A 21,890-nucleotide genomic window follows, 5' to 3' on the forward strand; every position below is an offset into this window, starting at 1 on the left:
ACAGGCCCCTCTACCCCGGTATCCCGCCTCCCCCCAGCCCCACGGGCCCACAGGCCCCTCTCCCCCGGTATCCCGCCTCCCCCCAGCCCACAGGCCCCTCTCCCCCGGTATCCCGCCTCCCCCCAGCCCACAGGCCCCTCTCCCCCGGTATCCCGCCTCCCCCCAACCCCACGGGCCCCTCTCCCCCGGTATCCCGCCTCCCCCCAGCCCTACGGGCCCCTCTCCCCGGGTATCCCGCCTCCCCCCAGCCCCACGGGCCCCTCTCCCCCGGTATCCCGCCTCCCCCCAGCCCCACGGGTCCTTCTCCCCCGGTATCCCGCCTCCCCCCAGCCCCACGGGCCCCTCTACCCCGGTATCCCGCCTCCCCCAGCCCACCGGCCCCTCTCCCCCGGTATCCCGCCTCCCCCAGCCCACAGGCCCCTCTCCCCCGGTATCCCGCCTCCCCCAGCCCCACTGGCCCCTCTCCCCCGGTATCCCGCCTCCCCCCCGCCCACCGGCCCCTCTACCCCGGTATCCCGCCTCCCCCCCGCCCCACGGGCCCCTCTCCCCCGGTATCCCGCCTCCCCCCAGCCCCACGGGCCCCTCTCCCCCGGTATCCCGCCTCCCCCCAGCCCACAGGCCCCTCTACCCCGGTATCCCCCCTCCCCCAGCCCCACGGGCCCCTCTAGCCCGGTATCCCGCCTCCCCCAGCCCCCACTACTCTGCCCCTCCTCCCCCACCCCCCTTGATCTCACCCCCCTGCTGGCAACCCCCCTGCCTGCCTGCAGGGCTCACCCTGGAGCCCAGCCATCAGATAAGATTAATCCAGCCCCTCCCTCCCCCACATACTCAGATCTCTCCTGTGACCCCACCCCCAGAGCAGCCCCCCACAGATGCCCCATCGGTGCCTTAGAAGAATCTCACTTTATTATTAATTCATTTAGCACATTCTGCATACACAGGGGGGGGGGGGGCACGACACAAACGGGGGGGCAGAAATCAGATGGGGGACCCCTCCCCCCAGCAGGGGGGGCAGGCTTAAGGATCAGCCCCCCCTTCTGAGCCCCCCCACCCCGCACAACCACAGAAAAGGATCTGACATTGCTGGGGGGGGGGGGAAGGGCAGCCCCCACCTCCCTGCAGTTGATTGGTGAAGGGGGTGGGGGGGGCACACCTGGGAGAATTCATACACAGGTTGTGATTGGGGGGAAATCGGGGGGCATTGGGGGACCCTCCCCTCCAGCGGGGGGTTGAGTCTGGGGACAGGGGGGAAGCTGGGTTCACATCACAGCCACTCACGCAAGCCCCCCCCCCCCCCCAGGGCAGGGATCAGGCTGCAGGGGGGAAATCAGGGATTATGAACACACGGCCAGCAGGGGGCGCTGTCGATGTTGCACATCCTGGGGGGGGGACGGGGGGGGGCATGTGCGGCTCAGACCTGCCCCCCCCCATACACTTCAGTCCACAGGCCAGTAGCAGAGGCGCCGCGGGGTCCAGTCCTGGGTTTCAATCCTAGTGCCGGCCCTGCTCCATGAGCTGGGGGGGGGGGGGGAGGGGGGATGTCCCATGAGCCCCTGGGGCAGGCAGGTGGGCCCTGGAGGGGATGAGATGGCCGGGGGGGGGCAGTAGTGTGATCAATGGGGGGGCTGGGGGGGGCACAGCTATAACTTAAAGGGGCAGGAGCACCCCCACTTCTGAGAGATGGGGCAGGACTTGGAGGCGGAGCTTACGGTGAGGCGTGGCCTCAATGGGGGTGGAGCTATGCAGGGGGAGGGGCTTAACACTGCCTCCCTGCCCCCACTTAGGAATTCTCAGGTAAGGGCGGGGGGGGAACTGCCCATGAAGGGGAGACGCTGATGCCACACCCAGCAGCCCCCCCCGGCCTGCCTCCCCCATGGCCCAGGCTGCCCCAGGGCTCCCTTCCCCCTCCCCCAGCAGCCCCTCGGGGGGCTCCCCTCATCCCCCCACCCCCGGGCCGGCCCCCTTATAGCAGGAAGGGGTTTGTGTTGCCCATGGACTGGACAGAGGCGCTGGCGGGCACGACGGGCTGGGGGGGCATCATGGGGGGCATGGCCATGGGGGACAGGCCAGGGGGCGGGACCCCAACCATGGGCATGACTGGCCCCAGGGGGGTGACTGAGCCCATGGTGGGGGCGAAGGGGGCGGCAGGGGGGCCCAGCCCCATGACGGGGCTGACACGGAGCTGGCTGAGGGTCAGCAAGGGGGGCTGGGCCGGCTGGAATGGGTTGGTGGCCGAGGCGCCGGCGGCTGCTCCCGGTGCCGACACCACGGGCGCGGGCGCCGTCCCTGGAACGGAGGGGGGGAGGGTGAGACACCAGCCACACGGCCAGGAGAGAACCCAGGCGTCCTGGCTCCCAGCTCCCTCCCCCCAACCACTAGGCCTCACCCCCCTCCCAGAGCCGGGAGAGAACCCAGGCGTCCTGGCTCCCAGCCCCCTCCCCCCAACCGCTAGGCCTCACCCCCCGCCCCCAAGCTGGGAGAGAACCCAGGAGTCCTGGCTCCCAGCTCCCTCCCCCCAACAGCTAGACCCCACTCCCCTCCCAGAGCAGGAGAACCCAGGCGTCCGGCCAGGCGCTCACCTGTGGCCAGGAAGGGGTTGGAGGTCTTGGCGGTGGGGGGCGCGTGGGGTTTGCTGAGCAGCGAGTCCAGGTCCACCAGGGCGGCGTTGGGGCCCAGGAAGGACTCGGGGGTCTTGCGGGCGGGTTTGGAGGCCTCAGCCAGCGAGCCCCCGACAGCCGCCATGTCGAAGGTGCTGGGGCTCCGGGCGCCGGCCGAGCGCGTCACCGGCACCTCCCCGGCCAGCAGGTCCAGCTCCCCTGGGGGGCAGAGATGGAGGAGGGGCTCAGACACCCGCCCAGCCCCCCCGGGCAGGCCCAGCGCCGGGGGGGCTGGGAGAGGCGTCCTCGCCACGCTGGGGAAAATACTGACTGGGCCCGGCGGGACCCACTGCCGACACCCTTCTGGTCTGGCAGCGACCCACTGATAACCCCATAACGCCCCCTCCGGACAACAAGGGGTTAAACCCACCCCCTCTCCCCACATCCCCCAAGCACCAGCTCCCATCTGGCCCCAGGGCAGAGACTGGCTGGCTGGGGGGGGGGGGGGGGCCGGGCCTGGGGACTTTCCCCTCCAGGGGGCGCCGGCTCCCATCAAGGAGGATGTGTTCAGCGCCCCCCACCCCCCGTTTCCCAGCAGCCCCGGCACACGCTCAGGGCAGCGAAGTAAAACGGGGGAGGGAAGGCAATGGGGGGGGGGCAGCTGGGGGCCCCCCAAGCCCACCTGTGCTGCTCCCTGACTTGGGCAGCGCCGGGCGCAGGCTGTCGAAATCCGAGAACTCGTCCGGCTCAAAGGCGCCACCGGCTGGAGGGGGAGGGAAGAGGTGAGTTACGGGGAGCGAGGGGGAGTCCCTGCCCCCACCCAGCCCCTTTCCCCTGCCAGAGCCGGGGAGAGAACCCAGGCGTTCTGGCTCCTAGCCCCTCCCCCCACTGGACCCCACTCCCATCCCAGAGCCAAGGAGAGAACCCAGGCGTCCTGGCTCCCAGCCCCCCCACCGCTCTATCCACTAGGCCCCGCTCCCTTCCCAGATCAGGGGAGAGAACCCAGGCATCCTGGCTCCCAGCCCTCCCAGTGTCTAACCACTAGGGCCCACTCTTCACCCAGAGCCGGGGAGAGAACCCAGGCATCCTGGCTCCCCGTGACCCATGACCCACCCACCTGCGGTGCCATTGGTGCTGGCTTTCGAAGGCGACCCCCCCCAGTGGTCGGGGAAGGTCTGCGCGGGGGCCCAGGGGTCGGCCGCGGGTTTCCCCTGGGGGGCTGCAGCTGGGCCCGACGACCACGGGTCACCGGCGGGGGCCGCTCCACTGACTGCAACGCCCCCAGCTGGGGGAAAGAAGAGCAGTTAGCAGCCAGGGCCAGTGGCTCCAGTACCCTCTCCCCCCCTACACCCACAATGCACTGCAGGCCGTGGGGCAGGTGTCAGCAGGGGGGCGCTCTCCCCTGGCAGGCAGTGCTGGCCCCAATGCCCCGTGGTGGCGCTAGGCTGCAGGGGGCTCGGCAGGGAGTGCCGGGCTGTGGGGAGTGGGGCTCGGCAGGGGGTGCTGTGCTGCGGGGGGACACCGTGCTGCGGGGAGTGGGGCTGGGGGTTCGGCGGGGGGTGCTGTGCTGAGGGGAGCCGGGCGGCGGGCTCGGCAGGGGGTGCTGTGCTGCGGGGGGACACCGTGCTGCGGGGAGCGGGGAGGGGGGCTCGGCCGGGGGTGCTGTGCTGCGGGGGGACACCGTGCTGTGGGGAGCAGGGTGGGGGGCTCGGCAGGGGGTGCCGTGCTGTGGGGGGACACCGTGCTGTGGGGAGCAGGGTGGGGGGCTCGGCAGGGGGTGCCGTGCTGCGGGGGGACACCGTGCTGTGGGGAGCAGGGTGGGGGGCTCGGCAGGGGGTGCTGTGCTGCGGGGGGACACTGTGCTGTGGGGAGCAGGGCTTGGCAGGGGGTGCTGTGCTGTGGGGAGCAGGGCGGGGGCTCGGCAGGGGGTGCTGTGCTGTGGGGAGCAGGGCGGGGGCTCGGCAGGGGGTGCTGTGCTGTGGGGAGCAGAGCGGGGGGCGCCGCGCCACAGGGGGGCTCGGCGGGGGCACTCTCCCCAGCAGGCAGTGTTGTTTGACCACCTCTGCTCCAGGACTGGCATGGACAATCCCAAGCTCAGAATCCCCCCGCATCACTCAACCTCCTGCTTCCAGCCCAGCCGCCTCCAGGAGCTGGAGGAGACTTGGCCTGGGGGTCACCAGCTCCCCGCCGTGGGGCCCTTGGGGCTGATCCTAGCCAGGGGGCTGCTTCCCCAGCCCCATGGGGAGAGCCCGGATTCAGCCGACCTGGGCTCTGTTTCTGTCCCTGCCATGGCCCCCCTCCGTACCTCAATTTCCCCATCAGGGACGTGGATACAGCCCTGCTGTGGCAAGAGCTTTGATAGCTCCCCTCGCCCCTCCTGCCCCATTGCGTTCAGTGGGGGGCACAGATTTGCCCCCCCTTGCACAGGGATGGGGCCACCGAACTCCCCCCACCCCTGCGCACTGGGACTCAGCATTTTTTAGCGACAAAGGCAGGAGGGGGCTGGAGGGGCCGGCGCCCGGGAACCGGAGCGACGCACACGACGCGGAGACGTACCAGGGAGTGGGGATGGGCCCGTCCCCTCCGGGTTCCAGGGGTCGGAGCTGGCGACGGCCGTGGGGCCCCCCCAGGGGTCTCCCGGGGCCGGGACAGAGGCGGATGCTCCCCATGGGTCGCCAGTGGAAGCCACGCCCCCAGGAGCCCCTCCCCAGGGGTCAGGGGCAGGCGGCCCCGCGGGAGCGGGCACAGAGGCACTCCATGGGTCGGTGGGGGCGGGGGGACCCCATGGGTCCCCGGCAGCAGGGGGGGCCGGCGAGGTGAAGACATCGGCCAGGTCCATCAGCGACGACTGCGGGGTAGAAATGTGGTGAGACAGGGAGCAGCCGGTCACCCCAGATACACCCCAATGCCCAGGCTCCGCCCCTGAATTTGGGCCCCCTGCTAGACCCCGCCCCCAAGTCAGACCCCAAACACCTAGACGAGGGCTGGGCAAACTTTTTGGCCCGAGGGCCACATCTGGGTATGGAAATTGTACGGTGGGCCATGAATGCTCACGAAATTGGGGGTTGGGGTGCAGGCTCTGGGGTGGGGCTGGGGATGAGGCATAGAGGATGCAGGAGGTTGCTCCAGGCTGGGACTGAGGGGTTTGGAGGGCAGGAGGGGGACCAGGGCTGGGGCAGGGGGTTGGGGCACAGGAGGGGGATCAGGGGTGCAGGCTCCGGGTGGCGCTTACCTGAACCAGCCCCCGGAAGCAGCGGCACGTCCCCCCCTCCGGCTCCTACGCAGAGGCGCAGGTCTGTGCCCTGTCCCGTCCGCAGGCACCGCCCCTGCAGCTCCCATTGGCTGTGGTTCCTGGCCAATGGGAGCTGCGGGGGCACCATGCGGAGCCTCTTGGCTGCCCCTATGCATAGGAGCCGGAGGGGGGACCTGCTGCTGCTTCCGGGAGCCAAGCAGAGCGAACAACCCCCCAACCCCACTCCCCGGCGAGAGCTCGGGGGCCGGATTCAAATGTCTGGGGGGCCGGATGCGCCCCCGGGCCGTCGTTTGCCCACCCCCGAGCTAGACCCCACCCCAGGTTCTGTCCCTAAATCTGGGCCCCCTGCTAGACCCAGCCCCCTGCAAGAGGCTCCACCCTCAAGTCAGACCCCACCAGCTAGACCCTGCTCCCAAGTCAGACCCTGCCCCAGGCTCCGCCCCCGTCAGACCCCCCTGCTAAACTCCACCCCCTGTCTCCACGGCCAACTCAGACACCCCCCCCAAACCTGAGCTAGGTCCTGCCCCAGCCAGCTAGACCCTGCCCCAGGCTCCATCCCCAGCTAGCCCCAGGGGGAGGGGTTACCTCCTCGCCCTTGGCCGGCACCGCCTCCTTCTTGCTCTCCTCGATGGCCATCTGCAGGCGCAGGTCGTCCCCGCGCCGGATCCGCTCCTCCTGGGGGGAGGGAAGGGAAATGGGGGGGCGTCAGCGGGGAGGGCAGCCCAGCCCCGATCGGGGGGCAGGGGGAGGGGAGCTGGAGTACTCACCTACGGCTGGCCCAGCAGCGTTATAGCCAGGGAGGTCGCTGCCTGCCCCCAGCCCGGCTCCTATCCCACAATTCCCTGGCAATGCAGAGCGGGCTGTGGCATCGCTACTGACTGGCATCTACAGCGTTAACAGATCAAGTCCCGCCCAGAGCTGGGGACAGAACCCAGGAGTCCTGGCTCCCAGCCCCCTCCGACCCCGCTCCCCTCCCAGAGCTGAGGACAGAACCCAGGCGTCCTGGCTCTGCATGGCTGTGCCAGCAGAGGCTGTTACCGGCGCAGCGGGTTTCGCTCACGGTGGGCAGCGTTACGTGGCTGGTCCGGTATAAGCCGGGGCCCCGTCGCTGGTCCAGGCCCCCGATCCGAGGAACGGCGCGAGAAGAGCCGGCAGCAGGAGAGCGCGAAGGGAAGTGGGGGGGACTTGATCCCAAGCTCCCACGATTCCCTGCGGGCACCAGGATCCCACCGCACATGCGCCAGAGGGCAGCGCTGGGACGTTTACCCGTGGGGCACCCGGTGTGTGCCGGGGCAGGGGGAGCTGGCAAAGGCAGCCCGGGCTCTAGCGCCTGGCGCAAACGCAACCGGCCAAACTGCCCAGCGCAGACACCGGCCGGGGCAACGCCGCTTTGGGAGGGGATTTGCCGGCTCAGCCGGGCCGGCAACTCCCCCAGGCTCCAGGGAGTGACCCCAGCAGGGCAGTTCTCGGACCAGGGGACTGTGTTTTGCTCTGCTGGCCAAAGGACTCTGTGGGTAGAAACTCCACCAGGCGGGTTTGCTGGCACGGCCAGGGGCTTTGCCGGTACGGCTACAGCGGCAAAGCCCGAGCTGCCCCCTATGGGCCCGGGGGGGGGGGGGGGGGCCGGGAACAGCACAGCGCCCTGGCCATGCCCCTACCCTGCCACCTGCTGCAGCCTGCCCCACAGTGCTGCTCCCTGGGGGATGGATCCATCGGGGGGGGCCGGTCCTCGATTCTCTCCCCTCAGCTGCAGTCGAGGACACGGCCCCCACCCCCCGTCAATGCCCTACAGAGACTGTATAAAAACAGCCCCCCATTGAGGTCTCAACTCCTGAGCCTGCAGCAGCCTCTCCCCCCAAAACAGACCTCCCCACCTCCAGATGTGGTGCAGTCCCGATCCCCCCAGGCAAGGCTCCCCCAGCTCCCCTCAATTTTTCAGCTGTGCCCCCACCCCCCAGAAAACAGGTACAAACCCCCCTATCCGCCGTGCCAGCAGCAGCCCCCACCCCTCCCAACTTCCGACACACCAAATTAAACATGGAGCCCAGACGGGAATCCCCATATCAGGACTGGCCCCCGCCCCGCCCCAAACCAGGGACCCCGAGGTGGCAATTAACCAGAGCGAAAGCTGGGTGGTGGAGGAAGGACAGACAGAGATTAGCGCTGGCTGTGAATCAGAGCGAGGATTAATGGGGGGAGGGGGGTTAGAGCACAGCGGCCGCGGAGAGACCCAAACGACCCAGAGAGACCCGGCCAGAACCTTTCAGAACCTTCCGCTGCCTCCGTTCGGGGGGGTGAGGGGGGGGGGGGATGACGGGATCTGGGTGCGACCCAGGGGGTCCTGGCATCATGCCCCAGAATTAAACAAGGTGCAGAGAAGTGACGAGGGGCCCTGGGGGAGCCGGAGCAGCCCCCCAGAGAGGCCAGGCATCAGGGACGTTTCAAGGGGGAGGGTGGGGAATCGAGTTTGGGAGAAGGGGCTGGGTGGGTCCATTCGGCAACACTGCCCGGCAGGCCAGCCATGGGGAGAACCCAGGAGTCCTGGCTCCGACCCCCCTGCTCTGACCATTAGACCCCACTCCCTTCCAGAGCTGGGGACAGAACCAAAGCTTGAAGCTCAAACTGCTCCACCCACCACTAAAAGGCAGCGGGCTGCAGGTTGGGGGTGAGGCAGCTGTTTAACAGCCGTTTGGGACAGGAAGTGATGGGGGAACTGGTGGAGAGCGTGTGGATTTAGAGAGGGGAAAGGGGATGATTCAAGCTGGGATTGGGCCCAGCCACCAGGGTTCATGCCCCTGACGGGAAAGCTGAGGAGCTCACCTGCTAAGCACTTCCAAGTGCGTCCGAGGGGGACATGCAACCAGGAGACCACCCAACAGCACCCGGGAGGTGCTACAGAGCAAGGGTGAAACCGACCCTAGCACCCAGCAGGACTGAAACTGACCGGGAGCGAAACTGACCCTGGCACCTAGCGGGACTGAAACTGACCAGGAAAGAAACTGACCCTGGCACCCAGCAGGACTGAAACTGACCAGGAGCGAAACTGACCCTGGCACCCAGCAGGACTGAAACTGACCAGGAGCGAAACTGAGGGGCCAGGTAGAGGGACTGAAAGGGATCTGGAGTGAAACCACCTTGGCTGCCGGTGGGACTGAAACTAACCAGGAGCGAAACTGACCCTGGCTGCCAGCGGGACTGAAACTGACCAGGAAAGAAACTGACCCTGGCACCCAGCGGGACTGAAACTGACCGGGAGCGAAACTGACCCTGGCACCTAGCGGGACTGAAACTGACCGGGAGCGAAACTGACCCTGGCACCTAGCGGGACTGAAACTGACCAGGAAAGAAACTGACCCTGGCACCCAGCAGGACTGAAACTGACCAGGAGCGAAACTGACCCTGGCTGCCAGCGGGACTGAAACTGACCAGGAAAGAAACTGACCCTGGCACCCAGCGGGACTGAAACTGACCAGGAGCGAAACTGAGGGGCCAGGTAGAGGGACTGAAAGGGATCTGGAGTGAAACCACCTTGGCTGCCGGTGGGACTGAAACTAACCAGGAGCGAAACTGACCCTGGCACCCAGAGGAACTGAAACTGACCAGGAGCGAAACTGACCTGGGCACCCAGAGGAACTGAAATTGACCAGGAGCAAAACCAACTCTGGCACCCAGAGTGACTGAAATTGACCAGGAGTGAAACTGACTGGAAGGTTCACCCCCTTTTAAAAGCATCTGTTCCCTGGAGGAGAGAAAAGCCCTTCGAGGCGATGGCGAGCAGTGAGTGGAGTTAGCGCTGATCTAGTCGGGGGTGGGGGTTAGTGCAGTGGGGGAGGGGGAAGGCCGGCCCCCGCTCCCATCGGGGGGAGGGTGTTAGATCCTCCGGGGTCGGCTCTAACCTTGTCGTGCTCCTCTTTGCTCAAGCTAAGAGCAAGCTGGAGCTGCAGGTCCTCTTCGGCGACGGCGACGGGGGGCTGGCGGGGGCGGAGAGAGCAGAGAGTGAAGGCGCAGCAGGGCACACACCCACACCGGGGGGGAGCGGGGGGGACACAGGAGAGGGGCGAGGCTTGGTCCATGGATAGGAAAGCAGACAGGACCGGGTGGGCCCGTGACCCCCAATGTCCCCCTGGGGAGCTAGGCGCACAAACAAGGGGGGAAATGCAGGGGAGGTGAGAAAGAAAGGGCAGATGATGCCGGGGGGCAGCAGACGGGGGCCCAGGGCAGTGGGTGGGGGGCAGAGGACGGGGGCGCAGGCAGACACGGCAGTGGAAGTGCAGGAAGGGGACGGCTGGCTCCATTCTGAGAGCCCCTCTAAGCAGACAAGTGACGGCCTGTTCCAGGGAGCGAATCGGCTCGGAAGGGGCTGGGGAGCCGGCTGAGCTGGGACGAATGAGAGGGGCAGTACAGGATCCTGGCTGGTGCAGAGGGGATCAGGGGGCCGACCCTCCCCACCTACAGCCCCTGCTGGGGAGGGTGAAAACAGGCCCTGGTTCTTTGCCCCGCAGCACTGGGAGGTTTATTGGGGGGGGGCTGTACCCCCACGGTGTGCAGATGTCTCCCTGCCCTCCCGAGACCTGTGTACCCTAAAACAGCCCAGGATCTCAGATAACCCAGGCCACAAAGAGACACGGCCCAGCTGAAATGCTATGAACAAACCCTCCCCCGCCCCCCCCACTGTACCTGCCCTCCCCCGCCCCCAACCCACTGTACCTGCCCTCCCCCGCCCCAACACCTGCGCAGGGGAAGGGCCAGAATTCAGCCCCACCGATACGCTGAGCAAACACAGGCTTGCTCCTCTGAGGGGGACTGGCTGGCTCGGGGGGGCAGGGAACGAGCCATGGGGTCTTTCCCCTCTAGGGGGTGCCAGCCACGATCTGGCCCCAGGGCAGGGACTGGCTGGCTCAGGTGGACGAGAAATGGGGCCCGGGGCCTCTCCCCAGTAGGAGGTGCCGGCCTTGCTCTGGCAGCACTGAACCAAACCCTGCCATCAGTGAGACGAGCTGGGCCGGTCCCAGCCTTGCACCCAGTGTCAGAGGCAGCCTGGCCACCACCAGGGGCTGACGCCCCCCTCCCAGGACGGCAGCAGGGAGGCCAAAGGCTGGACGCCAGCCTGGGAGCAGACGCCCTCGGCGGGGGGGACAATCACAGCCGGCCCCGGCCCGACCAACGCCCCGTGGAGCCGCCATCTCGACCGGCGTCTCAGGAGCCATCTCCCGGCCCCAGCCGCGCCAGCCCCCCTCCCCCCCGCGCCCCGCAGCCGCCGCTCCAGATTTACCTTGCTCCTTACCTGCTCCGCTTCTTCCTTGCTCATGGCCAGCGCAAGCTGCAGCTGCAGCTCCTCCTCGCCGCTGCTCTGCGGCCAGGCCTGCTCCGCCTCTGCCGGGGCACTGGCAGCCGAGGCCGAGGAGGCTGCGGGGGAGAAAGGGTTAAACTGTCAGCCAAGGGCCCAGAGCAATGGGCAATGCGGCCCCTCTGGGGTGGGGCGGGGGGTGGGTACACGGGGACCCCTCGCCCGGCGCTGGGACACGGCCCCTCTGGGGTGGGGCGGGGGGTGGGTACACGGGGACCCCTCGCCCGGCGCTGGGACACGGCCCCTCTGGGGTGGGGCGGGGGGTGGGTACACGGGGACCCCTCGCCCGGCACTGGGACACGGCCCCTCTGGGTATCCGGGGAACCAGCCCAGGGAGGGAAGAGGAGGCCCGAGGGTGTGTTACGGGGCACCATGGAAACCAGCCTTGGGGCTTTATTTTTATTCTCAGGTGCAGCACAGACACGGTGGGGCTGGGCTGGGGCTGGGCTGGGCTGGGGCTGGGCTGGGCTGGGGCGTGGGCCCAGGAAGCAGCCGGCCTGGCCTGTGTCTGGTCAACAAAGAGCCGGGGAGCAGCCGGCGTCTGCGCTGCCTCCTGGCCACAGGCAGGGAAACGACCCACTGACCAGCACCGGGCCGGGGGGCAGGGAGGGGATGCTGGGTCGGGTGAACAATCCCTGCCCCCAGACTCCCCCCCACTCCCATCCCCCCAGAACCCCTTCCTACCCATCCCCCTACTTCCATCCCCCCCAAACTCCATCCCGCCCATCCCCCACTCCCATCCCCCGAACCCCCCCACAGACTCCCCCCCACTCCCATCCCCCCAGAATCCCCTCCCTCCCATCCCCCAACACGCAGACCCCCAGCTGCTGTCCCCCACCCATTCCAATCAACAGCCCCCCTGCCCCCCCCCCACTGTTATTCCAATCCCCTTCTCCCCGCACACACGTCACCAACTTCCCCCCAAACTGCAGGTCGGGCTTGAGGGACACCAGGAAAGCAGCGGGTGGGGGATGCCCAGGGCCCGGCTAGCAGGGGCTGTGGGTCAGGAGTGAGGGGCTTGACTCCAAATATATGTTATTGTTATTAGCACCGGGGGGGGGGGGGGTGTATAGGCGGCGTGTGGGGTGGTGCGGGGGCTGTGTGTATAGGGGGCGTGTGGGGGGATGGGTTGTGGGGTGGTACGGGGTGTGTGTATGGGGGGCGTGTGGGGGGATGGGTTTGTGGGGTGTGCGGATTGTGTGTATAGAGGGCGTGGGGGGTGGTACGGGGAGTGGGTTGGGGGGTGCGGGGGGTGTGTGCACAGTGGGGCATGTTGTGGGGTGTGTGTACAGGGGGGCGCGTGGGTGTATCGGGGGCCATGGGTTGTGTGTGGGGGGGTGTAGCACCTGCTCTCTCACCCACCACCTCAGCTCACACCTCGGCCTGGCACTTAACCCCCTCTCTCCCCCCGCCAGGGCTGGCTCCAGACCCCGGTGCCACCGCCTCAGCCCCACCCCCAACCAGTGCTTGGGGGGGGGTGTCACGGCGGTGCCAAGGGACAGGCAAGCTCCCCTCCCCCGCAGACACCCTGGCACCAGCTGTCAGCCCTGGTTAGCCGCCCTGCTGAACGGGAGGCTCGGACGCTCTCCCTCACACGGGGGGGGTGCCCGGGTCTGCCCCAATGAGCCGACTGCCCCCCGGGTCAGTGAACTGATCGGGGGAGGGAGGATAGAGACAGGGAGGGGGCAGCTCTGCTGAGGGCTGGGAGGGCAGAGCCACGTACCCCACGGAGGGAGGCCGAACGCAGAGGAGCCGACCTAGGGGGATGGGATGGGGGCCCCCTGGCTGTAGGGCTGGGCGGGGAAGCCGTTGAGGGGGGCAGAATGGTGTTACTGCCTCTTTAAGGGCCGGCCGCTCCCTTCCCCGCCCTTATCAGCGCTGGCTGGCAGAGGGGCACGAAGGTCGCTGGCAGCTCAGCCCTGATAAGAGCCCGTGGGGCAGGGCAGGAGCCGCAGGCCAGGGCCTGGGGGAAGAGACACGTGTGTTCACCCCTTCGCTGCTACCCACTGCGAGCTGGGGGGAGCCCTGGGCTGGGCTGGCAGGGGCTGCGGGTCGGGAGTGAGGGGCACCGGCAGGGCTGGGGGTGGGGGGGGCAGGGCCGGGCTAGCAGGGGCTGTGGGTCGGGAGTGAGGGGCACCGGCAGGGCTGGGGGGAGCCCTGGGCTGGGCTGGCAGGGGCTGCGGGTCGGGAGTGAGGGGCACCAGCAGGGCTGGGGGTGGGGGGGGCAGGGCCGGGCTAGCAGGGGGCTGCGGGTCGGGAGTGAGGGGCACCGGCAGGACTCGGGGGGGGGGCAGGGCTGGGCTAGCAGGGGCTGTGGGTCGGGAGTGAGGGGCACCGGCAGGACTGGGGGGGGGGCAGGGCCGGGCTAGCAGGGGCTGTGGGTCAGGAGTGAGGGGCACCGGCAGGGCTGGGGGGAGGAGCTCACTCAGCTGCTGTGTTGGCTGGGGGGAGGGGTGCCATGTGGGAAGCCGGGGGCGGAGCCAGCAGGGGTGAAAGGTCACACATAAGCAGAGGCTAGATGGGCAGAGGCTGGCACAGCCTCTGATTGGCTCCAGACCCTGCCCATCTGCACCCTACATGTCCCACCCCCCTCAGGGTGGGGCAGGATCAGGATCAGCCCCTGCCCCCCAACTTGCCGGCTCCGGCGCCCCCGGGGTGAACCCTGTGGGCAGCGGCCGGGGCAGCGCTGGGGGGTTCAGCCACTGGGCAGGGAACCCGGAGCTGCTTGGGCCAGGGGAGGGCAGAGGGGGCCCCCTACACACCCCCCCCGAACCGCACCTGAGCCCCACAGCCACCACCCGGCCCCCCTGAGCCCCACAGCCACCACCCAGAGCCTCAGAGCTGCCACCTGCTCCCCAGAGCCCCCAACCATCCCCAGCCCCCGAGCCGCCTCCTGAACCCCACAGCTGTCACCAGCCCCCCAAGAGTCACCAGCCCCCCTGAACTTCAGAGCCACCCCCCCAACCCTCACAGCCACCCCCGAGCGCCCGAAGCGCCGAGCTGACGGTTCAGGCCGGGAAGCGAGGGGGGGGCCCCAGCTCCAGCCGGGCCGGGCCCGGGGCGAGGCGCTGGGGGAGGGGCTCACCCGTGGAGGTCTGCGCCAGCTTCTCCTTGGTCTTGAGGGCGTGGGCCCGCTCCTCCTTGAGCCGCTCGTCGTCCCGGAGCAGGGCCACCAGCTGCTTGGCCTTCTCCCGCACGTTGACGCCCTGGTCCTTGCCGTCGCGGTCGACGTACTGGAAATCCTTCAGCGTCTGGATGGCGTAGATGTTCTCCTTGCACTGCTGGGCCACGCGCTCCGAGCCCGTCTTGATGAGGTACTCCATCAGCGTCATGGCCTGGGGGGGGGGGACAGCAGCCTCAGGCACCGGCCCCCCGGCCCCACCCAGCCCTGCCCTACAACCGCAGCCCCCAAATACGCCCCACAGCTCCCGCACACCCCACACCCACAGCCCTGCCACCCATGGCCCCTCTGCCCCAAATACACCCCACACCCACAGCACCGCCCCCACTCCGGCCCCTCTGCCCGCCTCCACCCAGCCCTGCCCTACAACCGCAGCCCCCAAATACACCCCACAGCTCCCGCACACCCCACACCCCTGCCCCCCCCGGCCCCTCTGCCCGCCTCCACCCAGGCCTCCCCTACAACCAATACACACACAGCTCCTGCACACCCACCCAAACACCCCAATCCCACAGCCCCCTGCCTACCCAGCCACAGAACTGCTCCTCATACTCCACCCCTTCCCAGGCAAAGGGCACGCAGGGGGGGAGCAGGGCCTAGTGGTTGGGCAGGGGCTAGGAGCCAGGATTCCTGGGTTCTATCCCCAGCTCTGGGGGTGGCGTCAGTGGTTTGAGCCGGGAACTGGGAGCCAGGACTCCTGGGTTCACTCCCCGGCTCTGGGAGTGGGGTCAGTGGTTAGAGCAGGGGGTGGGAGCCAGGACTCCTGGGTTCACTCCCCGGCTCTGGGGGTGGGGTCAGTGGTTAGAGCAGGGGGTGGGAGCCAGGACTCCTGGGTTCACTAACTGGCTCTGGGGGTGGGGACCAGTGGTTAGAGCAGGGGGTGGGAGCCAGGACTCCTGGGTTCACTCCCCGGCTCTGGGGGTGGGGACCAGTGGTTAGAGCAGGGGGTGGGAGCCAGGACTCCTGGGTTCACTCCCCGGCTCTGGGGGTGGGGGCCAGTGGTTAGAGAAGGGGGTGGGAGCCAGGACTCCTGGGTTCACTCCCAGCCTCTGGGGGTGGGGGCCAGTGGTTAGAGCAGGGGGTGGGAGTCAGGGCCCTGGGGGTGGCACCTTGTAGACGTGGCGCCAGTTCTTGCCGTGATCGTTGAGCCGTTTCCAGATCATGCTCATAATCTCGGAGAAGGCCACGACGTTGTAGGTGAGGTCGGCGATCTCCGACATGAGCGAGCTGGACGGGCCCCAGGGGTCGTTGGACGTGGCCTCCCGCACCTTGATCTCCGCCTCCGAGTAGTTGTGGACGATGTTTTTCATCTGGCGCCGCAGCGACGAGGTTGACATGGTGGGGGTGGGTCAGGGGGGCGGCCCGGCAGCGGGGCGGCTCCTGATCCCAGTCCTGGGGGGCGTGAAAGCTCCCTGTGTCTGTGCAACAAGGGGGAACCCCGAGCTCAGTCCTGGGGGAGGGTGGGCAGGAAACCCCCTGTGTCTGTGCAAGGGGGTGGAGCTCACACCAGCCGGCAACAGGTCGGTGGTCAAGCTGCTATCGGTGCCCTGGACGGCACGGGTGATCCGGGCATGAGCCGCATCTGCAAGACAGAGAGAGCGAGATCAGTGATTCAATACACCCAGAGCAGGGCCTGAGACCTGCTTGAGATGCAGCAAGGGGGGCCGGGAGCCAGGACTCCTGGGTTCTCTCCCTGGCTCTGGGAGGGGAGTGGGGTCTAGTGGTTAGAGCAGAGGGGGCCGGGAGCCAGAATTCTGACATCGGTCCCTCCCTGCAGGGAGCGTGTATGGAGGGAGGGTTGGCGGGGAGGGAACATGACCCCCCCAGACAGCAGGAGGAGCCAGCTGCCAACCTCTCGTGCCCCCGGTGGAGGGGTGCCAAGCGCAATGGACCCCCATTTAAAGGCCCTGAGAAAGGGGGACACAGCGGCACTAGGGGTGCCGTGCTGCAGGGCTGCACCCCCCGGTCAGTGCCGGGGCATAAGAGCAGCCAGACTGGGTCAGAGCGAAGGTCCAGCCCAGCCCAGTGGCCTGTCTGCCGACAGCGGCCAGTGCCGGGTGCCCCAGAGGTAGTGAACAGAACAGGGAATCGACTGATCCATCCTGTCGCCCGTTCCCAGCTGCTGGCAAAAGGGGTCAGCAGGTAACCAGCCCCCCGCGTCCCACCCCAGGGGGGCCGCGTCACAGCCTGGGCCAGGGGGTGCCCTGATAACCAGCCCCCGCCCCAGAGGGGCCGTGTCCCAGCGCTGGGCGAGGTGTCCCCCTATAACCAGCCCCAGCCCCACCCCAGAGGAGCCGTGTCTTTGGGCCAGGCAAGGGGTCCCCAGATAACCAGCCCCTGGGCCACACCCCAGAGGCGGCCGCATCTCCACGCCCTGCAGAGCGCCCGGGGACCGTGGCACCAAGCAGAGCGGGGCGCAGCGCGGAGGGGAGGAAGGAAATCTCCGGGCGTCCTGGCGCCATGATTCACGTCTCAGAAATGCAGAAGGCCTCACTTCCTTCCCCTCTGGCTGCTCCCAGCTGGGACGAGAAGACCCAGGGGAAGGAATTCAGGTGACCCCACCCCCACCCCCCAATGACCGGCACAATGACCCAGCGGCACTCCTGGGACTGAGCTGAGGGGCCAATGAACCAGGGGACCCCTCCCCATGTTCCTGTGCAGCACCCCAGCCCACTGCCCCACCGCAGCCTGAAGCAAGGCAGCTCTCTAGGCTGGGGGATGCAGCCACTGACGCACCTGTCTGCGTTGAGAGGGGCCAGGGATAGATCCCAGGAATCCTGTCTTCCGGCCCCACACCCCTGCTCTAACCACTAGACGCCACTCTCCCACCAGCGCCAGGGAGAGAACCCTGCTCTAGACTGCACAGCAAGGCGGGGAAGGCAGCTCAAACGCTGAGGGCTGAAGGTTGACCAGACAGGCGAGCACATCCGTGTGGCAGCTGAAGGGACGAGGTAGGCGGGGGTCAGTTCGAAGGACAGGAGCTCCCCATTTTAAGGTGGCCCCAAGTGACAAGCCAGGCTCTCCCCTAATAAGCCCCACAGGGTTCAGTTCAGAAAACACCCGCGTGTCCCATTCCTAGAGTTTGTTCTTTATATTCTGGTAGTGACTTGAGGTCCTAAAGAAGATCAGGGCCCCGTTGTGCCGGGCGCTGCCCAGACCCAGAGTCGCTGAGATCGGGGCCCCGTTGTGCCGGGCGCTGCCCAGACACAGAGTCGCTGAGATCAGGGCCCCATCGGGCCGGGTGCTGCCCAGACACAGAGTCACTGAGATCAGGGCCCCGTCGGGCCGGGCGCTGCCCAGACAGAGTCACCGAGTTCGGGGCCCCGTTGTGCCGGGCGCTGCCCAGACCCAGAGTCACCGAGATCGAGGCCCCGTTGTGCCGGGCGCTGCCCAGACACAGAGTCACTGAGATCGGGGCCCCGTCGGGCCGGGCGCTGCCCAGACACGGAGTCACCGAGATCGGGGCCCCGTCGGGCCGGGCGCCGCCCAGACACGGAGTCACCGAGATCGGGGCCCCGTCGGGCCGGGCGCTGCCCAGACACAGAGTCGCTGAGATCGGGGCCCGTCGGGCCGGGCACTGCCCAGACACAAACTCACTGAGATCAGTCCAGACCTCCTACCCACTGGACCACCCCAGCCCGAAAACCCCTGTAACCACACACTGCTGGGAGGTTTGTCTCAGCTCTTCCCTGACCCATGCACCACCATGCCAACCCCAGGGGTCTCTGGTGCCAGATCCAATCCCCACCCAGCTCTGGGGAGCAGGAACCCCACCCGCTGCCCATCCAGGGTGCGCACCGAGAGACCGAGGAGCCAAACAGGCTCTGGTCAGTTTCGGGGCAGCTGTGAAATTGACCGGGGCGGCGGGCCCAAGGACGGCTGATACAGGCTGGGGGGAGGCAGGGGAGACCTCCCCACTAGCCAACCTGACCGCTCACATCAGACCCTCGCTAGCCAGAGGCCCACGGGCCAGATGGGTACCCCAAAGCTGCACCCGAGGCAACGCCCAGCACCAGCTGGCAGGGCGAACGCTGCGGCTACCAGGTGCCAGCTCAGATTTAAAGCCCTGACATCGGCACGTGGCTGGTTTAGAAGCAACCCCCTCCCCCTCAGCTATGCCACTACCCCTACAGAGGCAGCGACTGCCCTGCCTCTCTGGGACTGGGGCAAGTACCTCGCGGCCCAGGCCTGGCAAGGGGTGGGAGCGACGGAGACGCTAGCCGGGGTACGTCCAGCCCCGTCCCAATCCCCTCTGTACCCCGCCAGCTGCCCACGGCCCCCAGGTGGCTGCAGCCAGGAGATCGCTCCCTGGATGGGGTGGGAGCAGGTGGGTACGCGCCAGCACAAAGGCACTTCCAGGATGCACTTGGGGGGTGGAGATGGAATAAATCATCCAGGCCTTATATCACCCCACAAGGCAGCTGCCCCCCTGCAGCGCCAGCGGCACGTATCACGGCCACACACACACACACACCCCTACCCTGGGCTGGCCTGACGGGGAGGATCTGGACAGAGCACAGACAGGGAACCACCGGAGCCGCAGCGCTGGGCAGGGGGATTAGAACCACTCCCTGTGCTGGCCAACACCGCTGGGCCCTCCACCTGCCAGCCTCCCCAGGCCTCTCTACCCTCCACCTGCCCAAGGTGCCCCAGGGCCAGCCCCACTCTCCTGCCCCCCCAGGAGCTCCCTGCCAGGGTGCCCCCAGGCCAGCCCCACCCCCGCACAGCACTGTGTCCCCAGGGCACCCTGCAGGCCAATCCCTCCCTACTTCTGAGTGCTCCCTTTCCAGGGCCCCACGGACCAGGTGCCCCCAGTCACGCTCCAGGCCTGGAGCTGGTCTGAGCAAGTGACTCCACCCCACCCCCTAAGGGGGCTGCAGTGTCCAGCAAGATGCCCTCCCACCCCCATCTGGGCACAAGACCGGCCTCTTCTGGATTCCCCCCACGGCCTCCTCCTTCCCCCTTTGCAGCCCTCCCACACCCTGCAAAGCCGCCGGGGGCGCGAGAGCCTGCTCCTCCGCAATGCCTGGGCCCCGGATCCCCCAACGGCAGGGAGCACCTGCCCTCAGCAGGCTGCCTCCCGCCCTAAGCCAAAGGCACCAGCCCAACCCTCCTCTCCCAGCCCGGCCCTCCTGTGAACTCTGGACAGCACCGTGCGCGCTGCACTATGGGCCCATCAAAGGGGTGACAGGCAGCTGGCTCACAGGGACGGGCTCCCTCCTCCCGTTCTCCCCTGCCTGCAAAAAGCAATCAGAGCACAGGGGCTCCCTGTCCCCATCCCCGATTGCTGGCAGGGGGCGGTGCCCAGGTGCAGAGCCTTCCACGGGAGGATCCCGAAGCACCCAGCCAACATGCAGCGAGGGGGGGCGGTACAAGCCCTGTTTCACAGGTGGGGAAACTGAGGCAGAGAAAAGTAGTGACTTGCCTTTAAATTCACAGCAACAAAGCCAGGAGTTGAACCCAGGAGTCTGGACTCCCAGCTCCGCTTGCTCTAAATACTAGACCCCACTCCCTTCCCAGAGCCGAGGAGAGAACCCAGGAGTCCTGGCTCCTCCTCACTCCCCTCCCAGAGCCAGGGAGAGAACCCAGGAGTCCTGGCTCCCAGCCCCCCCTGCTCTAACTGCTAGACTCTGCTCCCAGGAGAGCTGACAGCAATGCCAGAGACAAGACTCACCCCCCACAGGCTTCACCCAGTCCAGAACTCACCTCACGTCTCCCGCTGGGGGTGGAAGCCTCTCAGCTCACCCGGACTCCTGGGTCCGCTTCAAGCCGCACCCCAGCGAGAGCGGGCGGCTCTGTAGGGGTGGGGAGGCTGGTGTCCCCTCCTGGCACCGCTCCCCGTTACCGGGGCCTTGGGCCGGCCTGAGCTTCCGTGGGCACCACCTGTCTGGGTTCAGGCCCCAGCCGGGCGGGCGGGGGGGGGGAGGCAGAAGCGTCCCCCAGGAGGCGTCGAGCCCCCCCACTGCCCTGCCTCGGGTGGGGGTCTCAGGGGCAGGGAGGGGGGTCTCTCGCCCACCTACCCACCCCCACCCCTTCCACCTCTGATCCGCCCCCTACAGCCGGGCTGAGCCCAGGGGGGGCATGTCTGGGGCCCCTACGCGGGGGGAGGGGAGGGGAGGTGCCCCCCTTGCCCCTGTGTTGGGGGGGCCGCTCGCTCTGACTGGGGGGGTCCCTAGTCCCTGGGCGGGGGGGGCTCTGAGATCGGGGGGGGGCTGGGCCCCTCCCTAAGGGGGGCCCTGGGGGGTGGGGATTTCTGGGCCGGGGGGGGGGGGGCCCTGTGGGGCGGGGGGGTCTCGGGGCTCTGGCCCCGCCCCGCCGGGGGTCCCCGCTGGCTGACGCGCACGCGCGCGCGCGGGGCGGGGGAGGGGCCGCTCTAGCCCGGCTCGAGGGGCCCCGGAGGCTCCGCGTCCCGGCTCGGCGCTGGGCTGGGGCGGCCGCGGCTGCTGGACCCTCCGTACCGGAAGCGGAAGCCGCCGCCCGCCCGGCCCGGCCCCACTTCCGCCCTCCGCCTCCCTCCGCAGCGCCTGGCTTCCGCCCTCGCCGCGGCGTCACTTCCGGCCGCGCCCGGGGAGCCGCGAAGCCGGAGGGGCCGCTCCGGGCTCTTCCCCCGCCCGCCCCGGGGCGGGATGTGACCCCCCCCCGGGACCCCCCCGCTCCGGGACCCCCCCCGGCCGGACCCCGGGACCCCCCAGCCCAGGGACCCCCAGGCCCGTCCCAGTGACCCCCAAGCCCAGTGACCCCCCCTGGGCGGCCCCAGGGACCCCCCACCCCAGGGACCCCCAGGCCCGCCCCAGTGATCCCTTGGCCTGTCCCAGGGACCCTTTGGCCCACCCCAGGGACCCCCAGGCCCAGCAACGTGTTGATGCCCCTTGGACCCAACACGACCCCCTGTGACGTCCCCGTGGCAGCCGCCTTGGCCCCGTACCCGGCTCCTCGCCCTGGCCTGGACTCCCAGGCTGCACGGCCAGCAGGGCCCCCAGTGATCGTCTCGCCCGGGGCCAGAGCCCTCCCTCAGCATCGGCCCTGGAGCAGAGCTTTTCGGAAAAACATCCCATCTGGATTTTCAACAGTCTCCGTGATGGCGAATCCCCCATGACCCGGGGCAGTTTGTGCCTACGGTTAATTACTGTTAAAAATGTACGGCTCCTTTCCAGTCGGAACGGGTCGAGCTTTAATTTCCAGCTGTTGGATCGTGTTAGACCTTCCTCTGCTAGACTGAAGAGCCCATTGTTCAATATTTATTCTCCGTGTAGGTACTTATAGACTGGGATCAAGTCACCCCCGGACCTTCGCTTTGTAAAGCTAAATAGGCTGAGCTCCTGTCTATCACTATCAGGCAGGTTTTCTAATCCTTTCATCATTCTCATGGCTCTTCTCTGCACTCTCTCCACTTTATCCACATCCTTCTTGAATGGTGGGCACCAGAACTGGAGCCAGGATTCCACCTGTGCCAAATATAGAGGAAAAATAACCTCTCTGCTCCTACTCAAGATTCCCCGTGGATGCATCCCA

At 68.0% G+C, this 21,890-nt stretch overlaps 1 protein-coding gene across 4 annotated transcripts; it reads right to left on the bottom strand.

The window, feature by feature from the left end:
• Window positions 1-970: 970 nt before the first annotated feature.
• LOC123350212 (epsin-1-like) lies at window positions 971-20,520 on the bottom strand. 4 transcript variants are annotated; one of them, XM_044988669.1, is made up of 11 exons: window positions 20,085-20,520; window positions 15,488-15,960; window positions 14,283-14,532; window positions 11,135-11,256; window positions 9,747-9,821; window positions 6,436-6,525; window positions 5,154-5,445; window positions 3,715-3,882; window positions 3,280-3,360; window positions 2,580-2,816; window positions 971-2,286 (listed from the first exon to the last, which is right to left on the bottom strand). In XM_044988669.1, the coding sequence occupies exons 2-11, from the start codon at window positions 15,713-15,715 to the stop codon at window positions 1,964-1,966; spliced, it is 1,866 nt and encodes a 621-aa protein (XP_044844604.1). In that variant the 5' UTR covers window positions 15,716-15,960; window positions 20,085-20,520; the 3' UTR covers window positions 971-1,963. The 4 variants fall into 4 exon arrangements, with proteins under 4 accessions (XP_044844604.1, XP_044844603.1, XP_044844606.1 ...); XM_044988668.1 differs by having other exon boundaries at window positions 11,123-11,256; XM_044988671.1 differs by lacking the exon at window positions 9,747-9,821.
• Between the last annotated feature and the right edge of the window lie 1,370 nt (window positions 20,521-21,890).

The sequence above is a fragment of the Mauremys mutica genome, chromosome 15 (assembly GCF_020497125.1).
Source record: "Mauremys mutica isolate MM-2020 ecotype Southern chromosome 15, ASM2049712v1, whole genome shotgun sequence".
NCBI lineage: Eukaryota > Metazoa > Chordata > Testudines > Geoemydidae > Mauremys > Mauremys mutica.